The 21,989-nt window shown below is 51.1% G+C and overlaps 1 protein-coding gene and 1 pseudogene across 1 annotated transcript; both read left to right on the forward strand.

Moving 5' to 3' along the window:
- Positions 1 to 14,429: 14,429 nt before the first annotated feature.
- Positions 14,430 to 15,750, forward strand: LOC133906333 (protein FANTASTIC FOUR 3-like). The gene is made up of 2 exons (XM_062348205.1): positions 14,430 to 14,564; positions 14,743 to 15,750. Exon 2 carries the CDS (start codon positions 14,778 to 14,780, stop codon positions 15,615 to 15,617), a length of 840 nt encoding a protein of 279 aa, XP_062204189.1. The 5' UTR covers positions 14,430 to 14,564; positions 14,743 to 14,777; the 3' UTR covers positions 15,618 to 15,750.
- A 2,313-nt stretch (positions 15,751 to 18,063) lies between these two features.
- On the forward strand, positions 18,064 to 19,319 carry LOC133906578 (putative F-box protein At3g58860; annotated as a pseudogene).
- Positions 19,320 to 21,989: the final 2,670 nt, after the last annotated feature.

The raw sequence follows: 21,989 nt of genomic DNA on the forward strand, positions 1-21,989 counted from the left end.
TGGCCGTTCGTGGTCTGGGGGCTGGACATCCTGGGTCCATTCCCTGAGCAATCGGGGGCTATGAGTACCTCTGCGTCGCCATCAACAAGTTCACTAAGTGGCCAGAGGTGGTTCCAGTCATCAAGGTTACCAAGATCACGGCGCTTCAGTTCATCCGCGGTATCACAAGTCCCTTCGGCGTCCCGAACATGATCATCACCGACAATGGCACTCAGCTCACAAGTGCCCTGTTCGGGGACTACTGCGAGGACCTCGGTATCAAGCTCTGCTTCGCCTCTGTCACTCATTCTCGAAGTAACGGGCAAGTCAAGCGTGCCAATACTGAGATACTAAAGGGGCTCAACACCCGAACCTACGACATGCTCGCAAAGCACGGGAAATGGTGGATCGACAAGCTACCTGCTGTGCTATGGGCCAATCGGACCACGCCAAGCCGCGCCACCAGGGAGACGCCATTCTTCCTCGTGTACGGCGCTGAGGCGGTCCTCCCCTCCGAGCTCACTCTTGGCTCCCCTCGGGTGCATGCCTACTCCGAAGGCGAACAGGAACAGCAAAGGCGCGATGACGTCGACTACTTTGAAGAGCGCCGGCGATGGGCCACCGTCCGAGCAGCCAGATACCAGCAAGGCCTACAGCGCTATCATCAGCGTCACATCCAGGCCCGGTCACTCGAGGTTAGGGAACTAGTTCTCCGACGCGTTCAGTCGCGCGAAGGAAGGAATAAACTATCCCCCATGTGGGAAGGCCCCTTTACCGTGATCAGTGTCCCGTGACAAGGCTTGTTTCGGCTGGCTACGGAGGATGGGTAGCCGCTCCCAAATGCGTGGAACACCGAGCATCTGCACAAGTTCTATCCTTAGGTGGACATGTTTGTGCTCGGGCCAATCAGGCCGGGGGTCCCCCCCCCCCGCCCAAGTTGGCCGAGGGCTACCACCAACCATGTAAGTCACCCAATCTTGTACAAAATTGTCAATATATGCTTTTTATTAAATTTTTATTTTCAAATTTGCTCTCTGGAATCCATATGTTTAATCTGTCTGGTGAGATGCTTGATTGTGCGAGAAAAACATGCTCTCTCATTTTTCCCGTTGATAAAAGAATCCCGATCGGTATGCGCGCAGACAGTTGCCGCTGACCCAAGTCTGTTGTGTTAGGCTATGGTGTCTGGGGCCATGGCAGTACCCCGAGCATCACCGAGCCTTTGGGATTCTCGGGTAATCCTACCGCTTGAGCAAAGAGTGGTCGGGAGCCTAGACCCCAGGGGCGGGCTGTCGGTGCTCGGTTTGGTCAGTCCTTGCCGGGTGTCACCGAACCATAGGACCTCTAGGTTATGCCTCTGTCTGTATACTTCGCCGGTCCGGGTATTCGAGAGGTCTCGGGTCAAAAATGAGAGCAGTCTATAATAAGTACCGCACTAACAGAGCGCACTAAACAAAGGATCTTATCCTATTTTCTAAAGCTTACAGATCAACAACCAAGAATGAAAGCAGCTCGACCACAAGGGCCTCCGTGCCCAGGGCGCTGCTCGCGCCTATGGGGTCCTCGGGCAGTCCTACCGCTCGGGCACGAGTGGTCGGGACCGCTTGGCCCCTGGCTCCCTCTCATGCTTTCCAGTGCTCAGGCGCTCCGTCCGTGGGAACCAAGTTCCCGGGCACCCCGAGCTCGGAGCGCATACCCCTCCTGGATTGGTAGGCCGAAAGGCTGACAGCTGTCCGGTGAGTGGCTAAAGTCATACGAATTTACATTCTTACTTACTCAGCAATCTATTGTTCCCGAGTTATCCTCGGGACCCTCGCATTCTAATCTGTTTGGCGAGATGGTCTCCTCGCGCACAAAACCCTGCCCACGTGCTCGCTTTTTCCGAAACGACAGAACGGACAGTAGTCGGGTGTACCATACGAATGGCGATGTCTGACAGAAGTCCTTCATGGTGGTCGTGGTGTTCGGCCAGCTTGGCAGTACCCCGGGCACTACCGAGCCTCTGGGGTTCTCGGGTAATCCTACTGCTTGAGCAAAGAGTGGTCGGGAACACCTAGACCCTGGGGGCGGGCTGTCGGTGCTGAGTCCCGTCCGTCCTAGCCCGGACACCACCAAACTGTGGGGACTCTTGGTCATATTTTCGCCCGCACGTCCCTCCTGGGAGGCCAACTCCTACACAGACCGAGGAAGAGCCTTCAGGCGCTGGCTGATCTCCTCGAAGCCGAGGGCGATGTGGCCGATGGTCTCTTGGTCCATCCCCTTCTTGCCCACGTTGACTCACCCAAGCCTGGCCACCCTCACGGACCTCCGTGCTTGCCGAAGGATGTCTCACATCATCAGCTTGATGTTGGCCCGCTCGGCAACGACGGTCTCGAGCTCGTCCTTCGCGATTTGCAGCTGCTCCTCAAGGTTTAACCCCTTGGCTGCGCTGGTCGGGACACCGCTGGTCGTCGGGGCTTCGGCTTGTCCCCGCTTCACCTGCTTGACGAGGGCGGCAAGGGTCCGCTCCCGGGCAGCCAGCTCGACCACAAACTTCGTGGCCTCTGCTTCGCGATGAGTAAGCTGCTCCTCCCGGGCGTCCTGAGCCATCGCCGTGATCTCGACGTCAGTCTCGCGGACCGCAACCTCCTCCTCCTGACGGAGGACTTCGGCGCGACTCCGCTCGAGTTCATCGTTCCGGTGGGCTAAGTCTGCCTGGGCGGTCTCCACATTCTTCTTGCGCTGCACGACGGCCTCCTCCCGAGCACGGACCAGCCGCTCCCGCGTAAGGACCTCCGCGGCGCACCGCCGTGACATCTCCCCCAATCGGTTGGCCTCCTCCTGCACGGCGACGGCCTCCTCACACACCTCCACCAAGGCCTCCCGCTCCTCAGCCACCGCGCGCATCACCCTCTCGTGGGTTGCGCGGGCCGAGGTGATGCGGGCCTCCAAGAGCCGGCCGACCTCCTCTAAGCGCCCCCTCTCCTCAACGAGGGCGGCGCGGTCCCACTCGAGCTGTGCTCGCTCCCCTGCCACGGCCGCCTCCAGCCGCTCGATCACCTCCCGGGCGCTTCCTAGCACGTCCGGAAGGGGTTTGCGGCCTGGCTGTACGTCGGCCAGGCACTGGGTCCCCTGCGAGCCCTCTCAGCAGAGGCGTTCGGGGTCCCCTACTGTTGCCACCACGGCGCTGCCCTCGCCGCGGCCACTTGCCCCGCCCTCAAAGTGCTCGGGGCGGGCTCGGTCAGCGCCGGCTGCTCGGGCTCGGCCGCGGCCCTCAATTCAGGGAAGGGCAGCGCCTGCGGCTCTGGCTCGGCCGGCGCGCTCGGCTTAGGGGCAGGAGCCGACCTTGGTGCCTCCGGTCGCCTTTGATCTCCGGTGGCTTCCTTGGGCGGCCTGAAAAAAGAGAAAGGTTAGTCCCCTAATTTACATCCAGGCAAAACGTGCTCGGGAAGAAGAAGACTCACGCTGATTTTGATCCGCGGTACTGCCACCGGGACTCCGGGATCTTGAACTCTGGGCCCTGTCCCTCGAGCCGTTGAGGGGCCGCCGTGGAGCCTGTCTCCGGTGGCGGGTCGGTCCGGGCGCCCGCTGTAGCGCCACTGCGCCGGCCTTGGTCTTCGGGCCCCCACGCCCTGGACCTTGCCTCCGTCGCGGATTCTGCACCGGACGACTGGCCGCCCCGGCCTCCCCCCTTCGTGCCGCCGACCGACGGCCGCTGCTGTGGAGGTGACGGCGACGATGAGGACGCTTTCCCTTGTCCCCCAGGGCCGTCGCTCCACTGCCGACGGTGCCTCTCCCGCCGGCCTGATGGCTGCTGCCTGCGGCAGACCCACGGCCGGCCTGCGGCCTGCCGCCAGTAGCGCCCCTGCCGCTGGCCTGCGTCTATTCACTCACGACCTCCCTGCCGCCTGCCTACGGCTTGCCACCTGCGGCGTCCCCGCCACCAGTCCTCTGCGCGCCGCCGATCTCCTCATCTACCCAGGGAATCTGTATGGTCCCGGGGTTCCGGCGCCTCGACCGGTCGACCAAACCCTGGGCGTGAACTCGGGAAGCGTCGCTTGCAGCGCCACCCGGCCCGGTTCCTTGCAGAGCACCAACTGCTCACAGGGAAGAACCGCCCGAGTAAGGTCTTCCACGCCGGTCACCACCCGCAGCAGAGCCGCCAACGCCCCCTTGTCCAGGTTCCCGTCCTCGTCGATCTGGGTCCTGGTGATGTCGTGGGGGTCCGTGTACATCCAGCTGGGGCGGGCCCGCTCCCGCAGGGGCGCCAAGCGGCAGCGCAGATAATCTACCACCACCATAACAGACGTCAACCCCGCCCGGCGCAGGTCGTCGATGCGGTTCAGCACAGGCCGCATCCTCGCGTCTTCCGCTGGGGCCGCTTCCCAGATCGACCTCTGTGGTTCCGCCACTGCCTCCGGCAGCGCGAGGCGGTCGTGGGGGCTGACTCAGTCGCACCGCCAATCGTCCCACTTGCTCCACAGCACCTAGGGGATGTACAGCTCCGCCAAGCCATCCCGCAGCCGAAAATTGCAGCAGCCAGCAACGTCCGCGATGGAGGAGCCTCTCTTCTTCCCGGCCAGCCGCAGCACGAAGATGTGGCAGAACAGCGCCACTGACGGCGGTACTCCCATGAACATTTCGCAGAAGTGCACAAATATCGCCAGGATGACCACCGAGTTTGGACTCAGATGGACCAACTGGATGCCGAACGTGTCGAGGATCTAAAGGCAGAACGTCGAGAATGGCGGCACCAGCCCGGGTGCCATGAAGGAGATGAAGATGACAATGCGCTCCGGCCGGTTCGTGATGGGCGGGAAGCTCGCCGGTGTCACCACCGAGGCCTCCCACTGGCCTTCGGGCACCATCAGCTTCCAGACCTTCTCTGCCCCCTCCTCATTAGTAATCCGTGACTCCAGCAGCACGCTGTCGGGCCCCTTGTCACGGTGGCTGCTCCCTGCCTTCGGCATTCTGTCGGGTGGTGGGGAGTATGCTGGGACGGGTGGGAGAAAGGAGGGCGCTGTGGGCCGGAGAAAGAGCGAGAGCTCTCGAGCGCAAGGAAGAAAAAGAAAGCAAGAGGCTTGAACGCAAAGATGGCGTAAAGGGGCAACGGTTCGCTCCCCTCTCCCTTTTATATCCTAGGGATTTCAAACGACACCTGTCGCGGCGCGTTCGGCGAGACGAATTTCCTCGTTCGGCGCAGGCACTAGGCGAATCTCCCTCGATCTGCACGGTTGCCAGGCGCACTATCCTCGAACTACGCAGTTGCCACATGCGCCGCTCACCTCGTTATCACGCGCCTCGGGAGTCGGTTGGACATGTGTCCATTCGGCTCCCCGCTGGGTCGTACCAGAGGCCTGGGCCAAAGAGACCAGCGCCTGAAAAGCAGGCCACATGGCGCCGCTGCTGGGATCGGCCTCGATGAAGACGAGGGCCCCATCTGCAGTCTCTGAGCCATCGCCTGCCAATGGGCCCGAGGGCTGCTGTCGGTGACACAGGAACCAGGGGTCCTCGAGTCCCGAGGCCAGATCAGCAGTTTGCCACGTGATGCCCTCCCGCGGGGGTCATCTTTGTGAGGTACGAGAAGACTAAGTCCCGGGAGAGGGTGCTCGGGGCCATGAAAAGTGGTCCCCGAGTACCCGAGTTCCCCGATGACCCGAGAAGACCAAGTGTCAGAAAGAGAGTGCTCGGGGCCATAAACTGTGGCCTCCAGACACTCAAGTCCCCCGACGACCAGAAAAGCCAAGTACCGGGAAGGGGGTGCTCGGGGCTGCGAATAGTGGCCCCCGAGCACCCGAGTACCCCGAGGACCCAAGGAAGTTAGTTCCGGGAGAGAGTGCTCAGGGCTGTGAACAGTGGCCCCCGAGCACTCGGTTCTCCGAGGACCCGAACAGCCAATTCCGGGAGAGAGTGCTCGGGGCCTTGAACAGTGGCCCCCGAGCACTCGGTTCCCCAAGGACCAAGAAAGGGCATATCCGGGAGAGAGTGCTCGGGGCTGTGAACAGTGACCCCCGAGCACTCGATTCCCCGATGGCCTAAAAAGTCCTTCGCCGGTGGCCCCCACAGAGGTCTAGCGGTGAGGTGTCAACCATTGAAAGGCCGATGTCGCATTTAAGAGGACGCATGGCCTGTCACCTCCAACTGCTCCTACCACGGCCTGGTAGGAAAGTGTGGGGATATTTAATGCACCGGTCCCATTGCGGGACATTCGGTGCACCTCGGGATAGCATCGCGAAGCCCAAGGTGCCCCGCCTGCTGCCCTGCTGTGTCAGGTGTACAAGACGGAGCGGGCACGCTGGGCTGTTCAGTGGCTGCCCGATGGGCCCTCTCCGCGGCGTCCATTGCAGAACGGCATGATGACAAATCAGACCAGACGGGGGCACGTTTTCAACCCTCCCTATCACTTCGCGCAACAGCCTATGATGGTTGCTTTCCATTTATGGCGCCTTGGAACTCGCATCCTCCCTTTCTGGGCACGCTACCGCCCCGACGGGTATTTAAAGCGGCGTGGGCTCCCCGGTGAAAGGGACAAGTGGAGGGAGACAGAGAAGAAGAAGGTTGAGGACAGGAAGCCGAGGAAGAAGATAGAGTCTCAGTACAAGCACAGAAGCTGAGATCACCGAAGAACAAGGAGCCCGAAGCTCTAGGCTAGACAAATATTCTTGTAACCAGCAACATCTCTGAGAGACATTCTCAAAGCATTTATAGCACACGCACAGGAGTAGGGTGTTACACTCAGTGCAGCCCGAACCTGTCTAAAAACCTACAGTGCATTTACTACTTCTGCATCCGATCCTTCCATCCCACCTGCATCGCATTTACGTCCATTTATTTCACCCGCAAAACAGATTCAGAATCATCCCCTCGACCGAATCTCAAAGGGGGTCCCTCCGGATCCCTGCTTGAGGAGTTCACCCTCCGACAGCCTTCGTTTTGGCTTGTCTTGTGGTGCATCATGGTCATCATCAAGCAAATCACCCTCATCTGCATTAAAATCACCATCAGGCGGATGGGATGTCAGGATAACCCTGGTCTTCGAGGGTGAAGGTGCTTTCATACCCAACACAACCAAGCACCACATCTAATTTAGTGGGCAGTAAATTGACATCCATAAGATCAATCTGGACAAGAACAATGCCATGGCTCCTTAGGCAATGCATGTCAATTTCCAATGGTGCACCAATAACCGTCGCTATAGCCTAGATGGCCAGATAATGCCGAAAAGCCAAAGGAATACCCGCTATATGCACCCCAAACAAATTCAAGGTGAAATAGGGGCTCAACTCATCAGTTGTTTTCCATTCTCCAATAGAAATGGTAGCCCCGTGGGCTTTTAGATGGAACTCAGCGTCCACCATCTTGCTCAAGCTTGTCCGAATTTAGAAAAGCCATAAGATAGCTATCCACTCCCTATGAAACTGCCTCCCAGTTCCAGTCAGAGCGGATCCTTCGTCGAAGTTCATTTTGAATATTTTATGCAGTCAAATGGTTACCTGTCACCTTGACCAAAGCCGTTGGCGGTAACTAAAGGTCAGCACCATTGTGACCAGATTGAGGAACATGGAGAAAACCTACCTTATCCATGCCAAAGCTGAACAACGTTGCGTTCGCTTTTGGGAGATTCAAGATCAGGCGCTTAGCGGCCATCATGCTTGTCACAAATGACATAGTAGAGCAATGCGTCACATGCCTCCATCGAGTGCCCTTTTGTTTTACAGCAAAAGCAATAAATCTTCTTTGTCTTCTGCTTGTTATCTTTTATTTCGGGTGCCAGGGGTGATGATCTTGGGAAGGCAGCCCCGGTCGGCCAAGCTGAGTTGCTGCCCTCCTCCTATGCCTTCGAGGAGCCTTAAGGTCTTCCTGGCTTGCGCCCCCGATATCCCAGATGATAGCCAAGATCGGGGCACCGCCCATTGGGAGTACATGTTGGGGGACCAGTACCAAACACAAATTGATGGCCTTGAGCTGAACCAGGTCCGGTTTGTCTACCAAACCTACCGAGAGTACCAGCCAAGTTGATATCGGATAGCAACTTGAATACACGAACACTTGATTGTGCCAACATGATCTAACCATGACCATGACCTCTGAAAGGAAGGGATACGACAACTCCAGGACATCTAGTTCCTCTGGCCGTAGAACTGGAATTGCCATCCAGTACCCCTAGCCGTAGCACCGGATTGGTCGTGCCCCCGATCGTGACACTAGAATTGCCATCGATGTGTCCACCAGTCTCCTTCCCAGCATCACCACCACATTGGGCGCCAGCCGGAGTATCGGTTACCCCTCGGCCCTGGACGAAATCAGCTGTGTCATTGGGGCTAGCACAATTGCCTGTAATCACCACCTGTGCGAAGGAAGGAGAAAGAGTGGAAGAAGGAAGAAGGGGAATTGGCGCATTCTATAGGGAATGGGAGCACGAAGTCATCGTCTTGCAATTGGAAGGTGATCACGAGCAAATGGAAACATGCCGCCTCCAAATTGCCCCAAAAACATCCTTCCTACTGAGGTCAAGTGAACATTGATCACCTACCGCAAATGACTTTGGGTCCTGCACAGAGATATCAAAAGATTTATCAGCAAATTGACAGTTGGACTCACCAAACATGCACGCCAAAATCTCTCTTGGAAAGAAATCCTCCAGGACCACCACGCATTGCGGCCGACATTTGGGGAGAGGTCCTTGCCAAGTTCGCATTAGCCATCCCCTGCTCTTCCCATGTCCACGCTGTAGAACAGGGATCCCCTTCCCAGAGACTTGAAGAAGAAGCGTCAGACTCGGCACTGGGGCATGAACTTCATGGGCTCTGAGATGCAAGGCCACATCCTCAACTATGCGAGAGGCAGTGATGGAGCAGCCCCAATGACAACACCCTCCTCCGCACGCAGGATTTCATCAATAGAGAAACCAGCGAGGCGAGCCGCTTGAGTGAACTCCCAAGTCGATGGGGATTGCGGAACGTTGGTGCCCTTCACGGAAGTGGCTGAGGCCAGTGATCCACCATCCATGAACTTACCCCCATTCGGAACCAAGGACAACTGATTGTCAACCTAGGAGCAGTCCGAGCTGGCCATCCCTGTTCACAGCCAGCAAGCACAAAGAATGAACGGTCTCCAGTTGAGGGGATGATGATGAACGACCTGATCGGCACAACACCGACAAGGTAGATCCAAATTTGCCTCCCGAATCGCCTTCAAGAAACCCTGCAACACCCCATGTACCGCCATAAGCTCGGAGCGCTACCAAACCAACATACAAGACCACCGAACCCTAAAAAAATCAGTAGCACCTCCCCTGAAACTGGAGGTATAACTGACCAAACACCATACACATAGAGAGATAAATATATCTTCACACTAGTAGTAAGCATCCTGGCAAACGAGGAAAAAGCCTCGATCATATAAAAGTACCACGACGGGTCAACCATACAACAAAAACATCTATAGAATGCCAAAAAGATATCTTGACAGATAAACCAAAAGATGAAGGTGATTGTGCAAACGACATGAAGCTACCCATCCCACATGCTCGCCATCACCTCACATCGTTCCTAGAAAGATAGCAAGGGTGAGATTCTAAAATCTCAGTAAATGAATTGCTTTAATAAGCTATTAAGCTACAGTTGATTATACATTCATCTTTAACAAGGGCAGTATGCTGAACAAGTTAACCATACCTGAACAACATAATTAAGCCTAACAAAAATAGCAACAACACATACTATCATCCGCTAGCTATGACTCACCATGTTAGTTCATTCCAAAACGGTATTAAAGACATCTTTGCAATATAAGAACAGTGTCGAAGTAATTAAAGTAAAGACATCCATGTGAATGCATATGTATGCATATGACACGCTCTTCCTCACCTTTACCCCTCCACAACAACGTAAGGATGTGCGCCGTACCCCTCCACAGGCAATGTACGACGTTGTACCAGTATGGTCGCGGCCATAAGACGGCGACAAAACTTCCAATGCATGAGATATATATGTATGACATGCTTCATGCATACCATAACATAACTTCCCAAGATATGCATAATACTTCAAGAATTTCATACTATGATAAAGAACAACTGCAAAGCAACGTATCTTGCTTCCTTCGCTTCTTAGTTCAAGATCCAAGTAAACTTCGAAAAAGTAAATAGTAAAGCAACAAGCTCATGCATAACCAAAAGACACAACTTCTAACATAAGTATATACTTCAACTTCGCATACGAGGAATATGAACAACTACGAGAAATAAGACATATCCCCTTCCTTTACCTCATAATCCAGGGAAAATATCCAATTTTCAGAAGGCGGAAAGTAACACGCATGTCCACATTTTAATTTGATAAATCATTAGTAAGTGCGGCATTTAAAAGATGGAGGTAACCGAATAACAATTTAAAGCGTAACCATCCGCTACATTTACTTGCCATCACCGACAATGAATGTGGGAACTAGATACGTCTCGAAGTGGCACCATCTAAACAAATGCATGAATTAGCACCAAAATGCCACAACAATCAAAAATAAAAGGAGACACGCTCCTACACCCGAAAACCCAGCAAATATGACAACCATGGTCTATGGAAAGACAGCTACCACTTAGCTTGCAAGACACCAAGCGAGAACTTCCTATAACGAGGTCGAAGATGGAAGAACAAAACACCACATGAACTAACTTTCGACGGATGAAACCATCGTTTTATCAATTACTCCTAAGCCACTCATCCAAATTGAACAAGACTAGCGCCATTGGAAAGATAGTGACTAGACCTACAACTTTAATTTTTAGCTTATGGTCGCATTCGAAGCCGATTAAACCTCAATTTCAAAATTAAGTAGCCGCATGCATCGGGTTGACCAAAACACTAATCGGACAATGGAAATAACTATTCCCAACTATCCACAAGCATCTATGGACTATTTAGAAAGTACCCTTGCTGTGGCAATCGACGATTGAGGATGAATTTTGACAAATCTTGAGAACGCCCATTTTCTTCTTCTTCTTCTTCTTCTTCTTCTTCTTCTTCTTCTTCTTCTTCTTCTTCTTCTTCTCTTTCTTCTTTCTTTCTTTCCTTCTTTCTTCCTCTCTTAGCCGGTTGGCTGGCCCTCTCCTCTCTGCACCCCTGCCCACCCCCCACTGGCCGCAGCTAGTCGGCAGCACACAGGGGCCCGGTGATAGCGGCGACTGGAGCGGGCGGCCGAAGGCAACGGTGGCAGGCCGAGCCGATGGTCGGTGGCGGCGGTCAGGCGATGACTAGGGTTGGGTTGGAGCTGGTCGGGCATCAAGCTGAATGGGAGTGATCATGTGGGGATTAGGGTCGAGACCGACCCCCAACCTTATCCTCTATTTTTTTTATCCAATGATCTAGATTTATTAGACTTGTCACAGACTCACTATGTGCCCAAATAGGGTGTTAGAGAGCAAAATAGAATCGTCTTGACGAGATCTACAAAACTGCGGTCTCTGATAGTCCATCCGAGCAACAGATTAAAAAGTCAAAATTTAGAGTCCTCACATGTCCCACAGTCAACGTTGGAATTTGCACATTTACGTGTATTACAAATCCGGAATTCAAAATTCAAATCCCAATTCCTGAGAACAACCGCACATGCAGTCATGAGGACACGTCAGTTCCTGTTACAGAATCAGAACACTGAAGCAACCTGTTATTGGTGCCCACTACAAAGACACCTCTTTTCCCTTATTAAAAAACAAAGACACCTCTTTGATCTGCATTATTGCATTGCAGATTTCCATTCCTAATGTATGGGTCATGCATGCCAGTACTGATACGCTTATTTCGGAACACCCATTAATTTGTGCTTGCTGGAGTGATGGTCATAAGAAAACTGAATGCTTTTCGCACTGCAGTGGCGGTCACAGAAAACTGAATGCCTTTTGCACTACAGTGAACTGTTTGAACTGAGCTCTCAAGCACCGTATCCATGTCCCTTTTCATTGCATCTGGTTGCTTTATTCTATCTTCTCTCCATTCTTTTTCGTTTACAGGTTCACTGAATCTGCGGTAAATTTTTCAGCTTTCACGAAGAAGAACACAGAGTGTAAACAGGGAAGACAGCACCAATTGCCGTTGCAGTCAGACAATGAGGCATGCTTCAGAGTTCACAAAAGATAATTCAGACAGTGATGGGTGGTTAGGAAAGAATAAGCTTTTGCCCTGCTTTCTGCCTGTTCAGCTATCATTTGTTGCCTGTCGTCTCAGAAGCTCCTTATTCCCTCTTCAAGATCACATTGCTGTTATTCTCAGTGACAAGTACACTACTGGCCGGAGAAAATGGTCGAGTCGTCATCGCTCTGTTCTAAGCTTCTAGCACCACTTGAAATTAGAATCTTTTTTTTTTCCAAAGTACGGCACTAGTGATATTGATGCTATTAAAGAATAAGAGAGTTGACTCAATTTATGTGAAAAACTAGATCCGTAAAACTTAACAACTGCACAGTTGAGTTAGGGCTAACCGGCGGAGATTCTAACGACGTGACCGCCCGGACAACACGAGGCCGCACACTACTACACAAATAGAGTCTGTAATCGGGTCATCATTACCAAGCTTGTCGCACAAATATGGCCAAGCAACTCTAACTTCCCAACACAGACCCAGTCTTCAACTTTCCCACAAAAGAGGCCACTCGAACCACATGAAAGGGACTCCCGAACGACGCCATCAAGGAGGGCACGACGTCAAAGACGCCGCCGTCGCTCATCCAAAAAGATTGGGATTGGGTTTTACTCAGAGAACCTCCCAGAGAGGCAGAGAGCATCACAGCACCGCCTCCAAGAAGCTAACGGCGCCCAAGGACATCGCCGGCGCTGGCATTGACACAAAGTCGAAAGGGCTTTTGCCTGGTGCTCCCAGCCAATCGCGTTTGTACCACAACTACAATAATTCACCAGGGTTAAAAGAAGGGAAGCCAACATCCCGCAGACATGCCGCCGACGAAACCAACACCAAGCCGTCAAAGCCCTCGCGGCAAGATGGGGGGGGGGGGGATAGACCAATCGGATAAGGGGAGGAGCCAAGGCATGCCAGAGAGAGCGGAACGGTGCAAGCATCCCAGGCTTCAGCCACCAACACGAAGACAGACCCTACGCAGAACAATGGCAACCTTCACAAAACAAACATGAGGCACGACACAACCGGGGCTTCACGTCGATGAGTAGATCCTTGCAAGGGCGTGAGAAGCCGCCACCGGACCGCTGCAACGCAGCATTGCTGGGCCGCACCATTGGGTCAAGCCCTCGCGCCGCAAGGCGTGTGAAATAGGTTGCATGAGCGACTGAACGTCATCGCGCGATGCAAGTGGCCGCGCTCACGCAGATCCTCCTCACCTCACCTGGCCGTCGACCACCTTCATGCCGAGGACCGCGCAGCCATCCCGGTCGCGGACGCAGCCCACACACACTACCTCAGCGCGGTCTCCACCAGCCGCTCCCCAGGACCAACCCAACAAGCCCCCTCCCCGCCACCGAGCCGCTGCCTGCCGCCCAGATCTGGCCGTGAGGAAGAAAGCCCCGCAGGGGAGGAGAAAGCACCGTCACTGCCGTCCTTGCGGCCACGTGGGCTTTCGGTAGCGCGCTCAGGTGGCGACGAGGCAGAAGGAGGGGTGGAAGAGGGCGACGATGCTAGGGTTTCAAGGGTAGCCCGAGCCGCCCCTATGGAGCGACGCAAGGGCTTTAGGGAGGCTTTTTTTTACATTGTTTGGTTCTCGCCCCTTAAAATCGGAATCTGATTTGGGCAGACATATTGGTATGCTCACCTTATCAGAATTTCCATCCTGAGCTACATAATTTGTGCAGGCTGGAAAAATGTCACTACTAGATCACTCTGACGACAGATCACCTCCTGTTACCGAATCAGAACATTGACACAACTTGTTATTAGTGCAAAGTACAATTTCATGCACTCGAAGATGCCCCTTTTGAGCGGGGACCAAATCCCCTGATGTTGAGAAGGAACGTCACGGATAAACAGTGCAAGGAACAGTATTTATGAGTGAGTCAATAGTAATTTACAGTAAAACACTGTAGCACAGTTACAATTCATAGAAATAGTGTGTTGATTTCACTGCAGCATGGATACTGTAGCATGCTGTACCATCAAATTTGGATGGTCTACTTCCAATCCAACGGCTCCCAATGGGAGGAAAATCACGATCACTGTAACTCCTCTGATAAGTTAAAAGGAGCCGGTTCCTTTGAGCTGCATGCACTGCAAATTTTCATTCCTAACGTATGTATCATGCAGCCCAGGACTGATGCTGATTTCTGAACACCGACACTTGTGCTTGCTGGACTGACGGTCATAAAAAAACAGAATGCTTTTATTGCACTGCAGTGTGACGGTCATTAAAAAAACTGAATGTTTTCTGCACTGTAGTGACGGTTATGCATATTGTATTTCTGCAAATGAAGAGAAATATTCCAATTCCACTGCCAGTCACAGAAAGCCCTTCATCTTTCTCCACCTCTCCTTTTCTCCCAGTATATATATCTCTCTCTGCGTCACAAGTCAGAACAACACTAAAATTAGAGTCAAGCTCTCAGCCCTGACACCATATCTGGATTAAATTGACTCATTTGCAGTTGCAGGTAAATAAAGTGACACATCTCCATATACACATACGCATATTGTGTTTCTGCATAATCTCTGTTACACGTTTTTATTCAGAGAAAAATCCCAGTGGCACTCTTTCAAATTGCATAGTTTCTTAACAGTCACGAGCAGAAAAAACTGAAACTTCGGTTCACTTTTGTTGCTTCTTTGCAGTGCATGTTCTCGAGAGATAGTGAGATAAGCAGTTGATGGCCTCGCAGATGGCGATGGACGGCGGGCTGAGGCGGCTGTTCGAGAAGCCGTTGCCGGAGAACCCGACGCTGCTGGAGGCGCTGTCGGCGTGTAACCATCGCATCCACCCCAAAAAGCCCATCGACCCGGCGTCCGTCACCGAGATCTTCGGCGAGCTCCACTTCCAAGAGAAGCAGCCCGACCGAACCGTCCTGCCGCAGCCGCCGGCGCCTCGCCCTCCTGCCCGCACGACGTCGTGGCTCGACGTCGCCGCCGAGGCCGAGAAGAGCAAGGACGACTCGTCGCTGGACGCGCTCCTGAGGCCCAAGCCGGCGAGCACTGTGGCGACCGTGAAGAGGAGCGCGAGCTTCTGCATGAAGAAGAGCTCCGCGTCCCTGCTGCTCTGCACCGAGGGGCTTGGCTCCGAGAGCACCGTGGACGCCGACGACATGCTCAAGGACGGCGACACCGAGGTCAAGACCGCCGCGCTCAGCGGCCACAGCAAGGACACGGGTATGGACCGCACAGAAGTGGACTGCGCCGGCGCCGCGGGGGCGGGGGAGGAGGAGGAGGGGAAGCGGCCGCTGTCGTTCCCGCCGCCGATACGATCGATCGGGCGCGGCGGGAAGCCGTGCGTGTGCTTCAGGTCGTTCCGGGCGGATGGGCGGTTCGTACTGATGGAGGTGGTGATCCCCGGCAAGGAGCTCCTGCAGGCGTACCGCGAGGGCGGACGACTGAGGCTGCAGTTCGCCAACGTCGCCGCTGCTGCCGCCGCCGCCGCTGATGTGGGCGTTGACGAGGAGACGCGTGGAGAAGATGATGACCAAGCCAAGAACGCATGCATAAACGAGAGCTAAGTGGCATGGTGTGTCCTTGATGTATACTTGGTATACTTAACTTGCACACGTTAAGATATTATTTGGCAAAACTCTACTTCCGAGATCTATATAGGATTTAGAGTTTATAGAATAAAATAAAATTATTTAAATATATGTTTTTAGTCTAAAATAAAAATAAGATATCTCAACCCATAATTATTAATCTGTTCATAACTCCGGCTCGAAGAATTTCTGAAGCTATAAGTGACCGGTCCTAAAAATATTTGAAGTTGAAGCTCTACTAAACCTATCATAATTAGTCTTGTGATGCAATGGTATATGGTTTATGGTGATCAAGACACAAATAGGAGATATGGTGTGCATAAGGTGATGAGCAGAAAGAAACTGATCAACTGCACTCACACCCAAGCCCGGTGGGCACCCGAGACCCAGCAATCCAGCATGCAGGTCTTGCCATGGTAGCACAAAATGGGCAGGAGCAGGACGGCGTCCCGGTCTCTTCTCTCACAGATATGGTTGGTTGGTCGGCTTCTTTGACTCTAGCTCGAGGTCCCGCGTTGGTGTCTCAGCAGTTGTTGGCAGCTCGACATGCCGCGTTGGTGTCTCAGGGAACAACACTATTGGTGCAAACGACTGCCAAGGTTTCCGGGTGGGGCATGCATGGGCAAACGAATGGAAAAGAAATGGGGTCTGGTTGGGGCAGTGGGGCGTGGACGACGAACGATGAGTGTGCGGGCGCCGCATCAGCAGGGGAGCACGGCGTCGGAGGCGGCGGTCCAACGGAGGACAAATGGAAGTGGTGGTTGGTCGGGTGGAGCACTGAAGGACCGAAGTTAGGCTTAGAGTTGTTGGGTTGGGCGTGTGGGTTGAAGAAATGTCAGTTCGGAGGCTCGATGGGTGTCCGCATCAGAAATCTTTCACCCGCCCCGACCTAGCCCAATTTTGGGCCTATTGATAAAGGGCATCACTTATTCAGATACGTATAAAATGAATTTGTTCTTCGTTATTTATATTTTAGGGTAAAAAATGAGATGCTACTAATTTTTTTGATATTTTATTGCTTACAAATATGGAAGAAGCACCACAATATCATCTGTAAGTCACCTCTCGAATGCCAAAACTAATTGAACTCAAAGTCATTCTTAAAAGGGGCATCATCCTTTACTGGAAAGCTTATGATAAGCCTTTTTCAGCGGATCTAATCTCACCTTTAGATTTCTTAAAAATTAATCAGAGCTATAAAATAAGATGATGCATCACTATTTTAGGCATATTGGGTCTTGTAAATGTGTACAGGTCCAAACCCAGGTTGTGTGCGCCTCTCTCCACGGCCGCACAACCCTAGATCTACCTCATCACATCTTCCTTATATATATTTAGTAACCGTCATAGTTTAGACTTAGATTATTCTATTTTCGATAGTTTTATTATTTGTTCGGTTTGTGAAACTTCAACTTGAGTTTATCATTAGTAATTAGTAATATTCAGATTGCATCTATTTTTTTTTTTTTTTTGCTTGTGTTCTCAATTAATTTGCAGAAAAAATTTTCTTAGCAAGGTCAATCGTATTTGGTACTATTGATAACTACAGATAAGTGATCTATTATGATCAAAACCTTTAGGTCATCAACGTTCAAACTTCAACGTATCATCTGACCACGTTATCTTTAGAAAGATTAGAAAATACTTCATCATCCATGAGTTTAAAACAATGTCGGCACCCCACTGGGTGCCTAACCGTGGTGACTCGCGCCCATGGGTGAAATTGCCATCCGTTGTGGTGTGAGCATAGCATGCATGCGCGTGCACATATGCCTATGCGTCTTGTTTGTAATCTATCTCGAGACATGGAACTTTTTTTCGTTATTAATTTATATGCCATCTTTTTTATGGTGCACTCTACATAACATTAGACTAGTTTTTAAGAGAACATTAGACTAGTTTTTCTCTCTTTTTGAGAGACCACACTAGAGTAGTTTTTTTCTTTTTGAGTGGGGAGACAGTAGACTGGTAGATTTTGTTTTTTTTTTTTGTTGGGGTGGGGGGAGGAGGAAAACTTTGTTTTTTCTTTGGAGCAAGATTTTTGTTTTTTGAGAGGGAGCAGCGGTGGGTTTGCGGCCCAAGCACAATAAACCTAATATTCTTTTTGAGAGGCTCACACGTCGCCACTTCCTCAGACTCGTCCACGCGGCCGTCACCTCACCGCTGGAATAGTATTTAGCAAAGTCAGAGGATAAACAGTATTGTGATATTAAATTTTTTAGCTGTTAAATTTGAAACGGACATACCAGATTATTTGCTACAGTACTTTTATAAATAATACAATCGCTACCTTATTACTCAGACTCGTATTATTATGTATTTCGATGTGTCTCTCGCCGCTTCATAAAGTCAGAGGATACGCGTCCCTGGCCGCTGCCCCTTGCCCGCGTAGCGCCGCGGCTCACCGACGCCGTCGCCCCTTCACCCGCCGAGCCACCGACCTGCGCGGCTGCGTCGGCCAAGACCCCTACCGTTCCTCACTTCCTCTCCCAAAAAGAGGGGAAAAGGATAGAAAAATGGCGCGCTTTCCACAATCTGGCGGGAAAAAAACACGCCTGCCATCAGCCGGAAAACCATTCCCCTCCCAAGCCGGCAATCCGATCACTCATCTCTCATTCGTCCCCACCCATGGAACAGGAGAGCACACCACCGGCAACGAAGAGGGCAAGGCCCTCTCCTCCGCAAGCCCAAGCCGCCGAGGCGGAGGACCGGCTCAGCGCGCTCGACGACTCCACCCTCCACGCCATCCTCGTCCACCTGCCGCTCCGCGATGCGGCGGCCACGACCGCGCTCGATCTCCCGCCGCTGGCCCCGCGTCTTCGCCATGCTCCCGCGCCTGCTCCTCCACCCCACCACCTTCAACCGCCGCGAGTTCCCCGACGAGGGCGATGAGGACTACTGCGAGGACGCCGGACGCTGGATGGACGCCCTTCACGGCCGCGCCGCGCCGGTCGCCGCTTTCGAGGTCGATGCCAATTTCATGGGCCTGTACGGCGGCTGGTTCCACGAGGTCTTCCGCAAGCTCCGCGGGAGCGGCGGACTCCTGGAGCTCAGCATCACCAACACCAAGTACACAGAGTGCTACGCGCTGCCCTCCCCTGTGTACACCTGCAAGACGCTCACCTCGCTGGACCTCTACAACTGGCGGCTCCGGGCGCCGAGCAAGATCACCGGCCTGCGCGTCCTGCGGTCGCGACGGACGCCGACCTCCGTCGGATGATCTACCGATGCAGAGCCATGGAGCATCTGGAGATCCATGAGGTCCACAAGGCGCGGAACATCGTCATACGCACGCAATGTCTCGAGAAGTTGGAGATCTACTCGTACCGCCCGCTCTGTATATCGGTGAAGAAGGCGCCGCAGCTGGACTCGGTGAGGCTGAGCCTCTCCTACGGGTACCCTGAGTATTCGTGGAGCCTCCACGACACCAAGGACACCGACGGAGACTACACATTTTCTGAGATCGAGGAGGTGCTTGATTACAAGAAGATGGCGGAGAGGGAGCACAAGCAGACGGACGAGATCAGGAATATGGTGACATTTCTCGGTGGACTCGACTGCGCCAAGAAGCTCCGGTTCTACTTGTCGACTGAATATCCCGAGGTTAGTTTGTGTTTGCTCAATGTCCATCTTTTCTGCTTCTCGACTAGCCGCGTCATTTAGTGTTGCTATGCCAAATTGAGGACCGAATTACAAGTGTTTTTTACTGAAATGTACATAAATTGCAGCTGCCATGATGAGATCAGCAAAAACATTTTAACGTTCTTCAGCACTCATCATGATTTTTCATTTTCTTGGAATGGTAGGATTCTTCATTTTTATGTGTGCTAGTTTAACACATCCTTTGCTATTGATACCGAGGGTTCAGGGTTATCGCCTTCTGAAGGGTTGCAGAAGGAAATAGATGGCTGCAAATTTGTCAAAGGAAAGGGAAGCCACATCACAGTAGCTGAGGATGACTATGGGTATTAGGAGATGAAAAGTAATGGAAGGTAAGAATTAGGTCTCTATTAGAGATAAAAAAAAATAAAGATGATACCGACAGCATGACATGTGTTTCTTACTTCCCTGCATAATTTAACACAAGTAAATTGCCTTTGCAATCTGAACGCATGCTCTGGACATCTCTTTCTTCGTTGTTCATCCTATCATTATCTTCTGCAAATTCTTTGGGTGTGTAGTATATACCAATCACAGGACCATAAGTCTCCATGCACTATACCTGCATTAAACTGGTGAAGACGACATATGTGCTGTGTGCGTAAACTTTCATAGTCCAAGTCTAAATATGTGTTAGGAAATTAGCGCGGATGCAACCGATTTACCGAGACAAATATGTAGTATCATGGAGACACTAGATGCACCATATTTATTAACGAGATTCAGTCGAATCTTACATCCTGATATAACTACAGATACTCCTCTCCACAGTTACAACACCGGCCTCTACAGGGTCCTAGCAGAACAACCAACTTCCCCTATAAGTATGTTATCATGGTTACAACAGCGGTTCTTCTCTTATATTTATGAGAAAATCAGTTTACAAGAATTCGACACTGACTCTATCCTACACTGCTAATACAATTCAAAGTCAAATATATAATATATTTGTACACATATTCCAAGAGTGCATACATTCTTGTTCTAAAAGGATCTAACAAATCTTCAAAAGGGGAAAAGTACTGAACAAAAAGAATGCAAAGCAAGTGAAGCAAAGTATACTCTCATAAGTAGCACAGGCATGACGCACACAGCAAATTCAAATTCCTCACATCTCGTAGCAATTTGAGATCAGGAAGACGCTTCAGTCCTACCATCACCTGACGAAGCTTCTTTTTTTGCCGCCATCTGACGAAGCTTCTTGAGTCAGTGCATGCATGCTGGGGAAGCGAGGGCCCCACTCGTGCGGAGTCCATGGTCAAAAAGCTCCAAAACCGCGGGAATTCAGGGCTGGGTGAGCCTGAGAAGATGGCGCCTGGTCGCTCCAAACGGCTGCAGCACAGACAGCACTAAGCCAGTAGCAGAGCGCTGCCTTGAAACGATGATTTTTCTTTTCTAAACCTGTCTGTCGTTAATCTCAAGGTATTTGGTTTCCCTGATGAGGCTAGAAGCAAACTAAGTATAGTTATATTATTAAAAAGAAAAATATTAATTAGTTGTATCTGTTTGAGTAGATTAAGTTAATTTTTTATTCGGTTGATCAAATATGAGGTCATATAAGCGGATACGAGAGTTAAAATTATGATTAATTGCTCGTATGAAGATGATTTTATAACGCTAATAAGTGAGTTCATCTTTATGAGTGGATACAGAAGACTGCATCTGTCGGATTAGATTGAAAACGTATATTTATATTTATATTTATCAGACTAAATTAGAATAATAAATACAAACAATCAAATATATATATTTTTTAAAAATTATACGTATCTATAGAGCATAACTTAGGGGCAACCAAACACATCCGGCTTGATCAGCGCTACTGTAATACCGACTGCATGCCTGTCTGAGAACACGGTGCACTGTCCCTCTGTTCACTGCGTCCTCCTCTCTCTACCTAAGCCTGATCCATTGGACCAGCATTACCAACTTGCAATGTAGACTACTATTCTGCATCAAGCTAGAAGCACAAGGTAGTGCTACGCCTTTGAGCATGATCTGAAGTTAATATAGTGTTTCGTTTTTGAAGAAACAGGTTAAAGTTTCTCTGAGGAAGTGCCATGCTTCTTTCAGAGTCGACACGGCTTATCGGCTAGTATGCGTAAAATTATAACAAAGACGCCGACCATGCGTTTCTCGTACTTAGTTGAATAGTGGGAAGTGGTATATTGTTTTCCATTTTATGCATGACATCATTCACATTCCTACTGGTTTAATAATTTCCACGTGGAGATATAGCAATGAGCTAACATTCTACAGAGTATGTCAATTATGTGAGTAATGACATATAGCGGTTTCACAGACTCAGATGTTAATTAAGCAAAGTGTCAAACTCTGCTAACACAGCTACTGTCCCTGTTTGGAAATAGTGGACGCTATGTCATATACTCACATGTAGTATTTTCTTACTTCATAACAAATAGTTGACAATATATTCATACTATATATGATTAGGTCTTTGGTCAATCAAAATAGCATTTTGAACAAGGAGTTGCAAAAGTGTTTTTTCATGTGCCTGTTATAAAACTTTCAATTTGGAAATATAAATATGTTAGCCAAAAATTTATTTAAAATCTGAATATTTGGTAATTGATATAGCACTTGAATTAAAATTATAAATATTGTAAGTGATATTTCTAAATATGAGAGAATTTATTCAAAAATATATTTTTCTTAGTATATAAAATT

Source organism: Phragmites australis, chromosome 23, assembly GCF_958298935.1.
Source record: "Phragmites australis chromosome 23, lpPhrAust1.1, whole genome shotgun sequence".
NCBI classification, from domain to species: Eukaryota; Viridiplantae; Streptophyta; class Magnoliopsida; order Poales; family Poaceae; genus Phragmites; species Phragmites australis.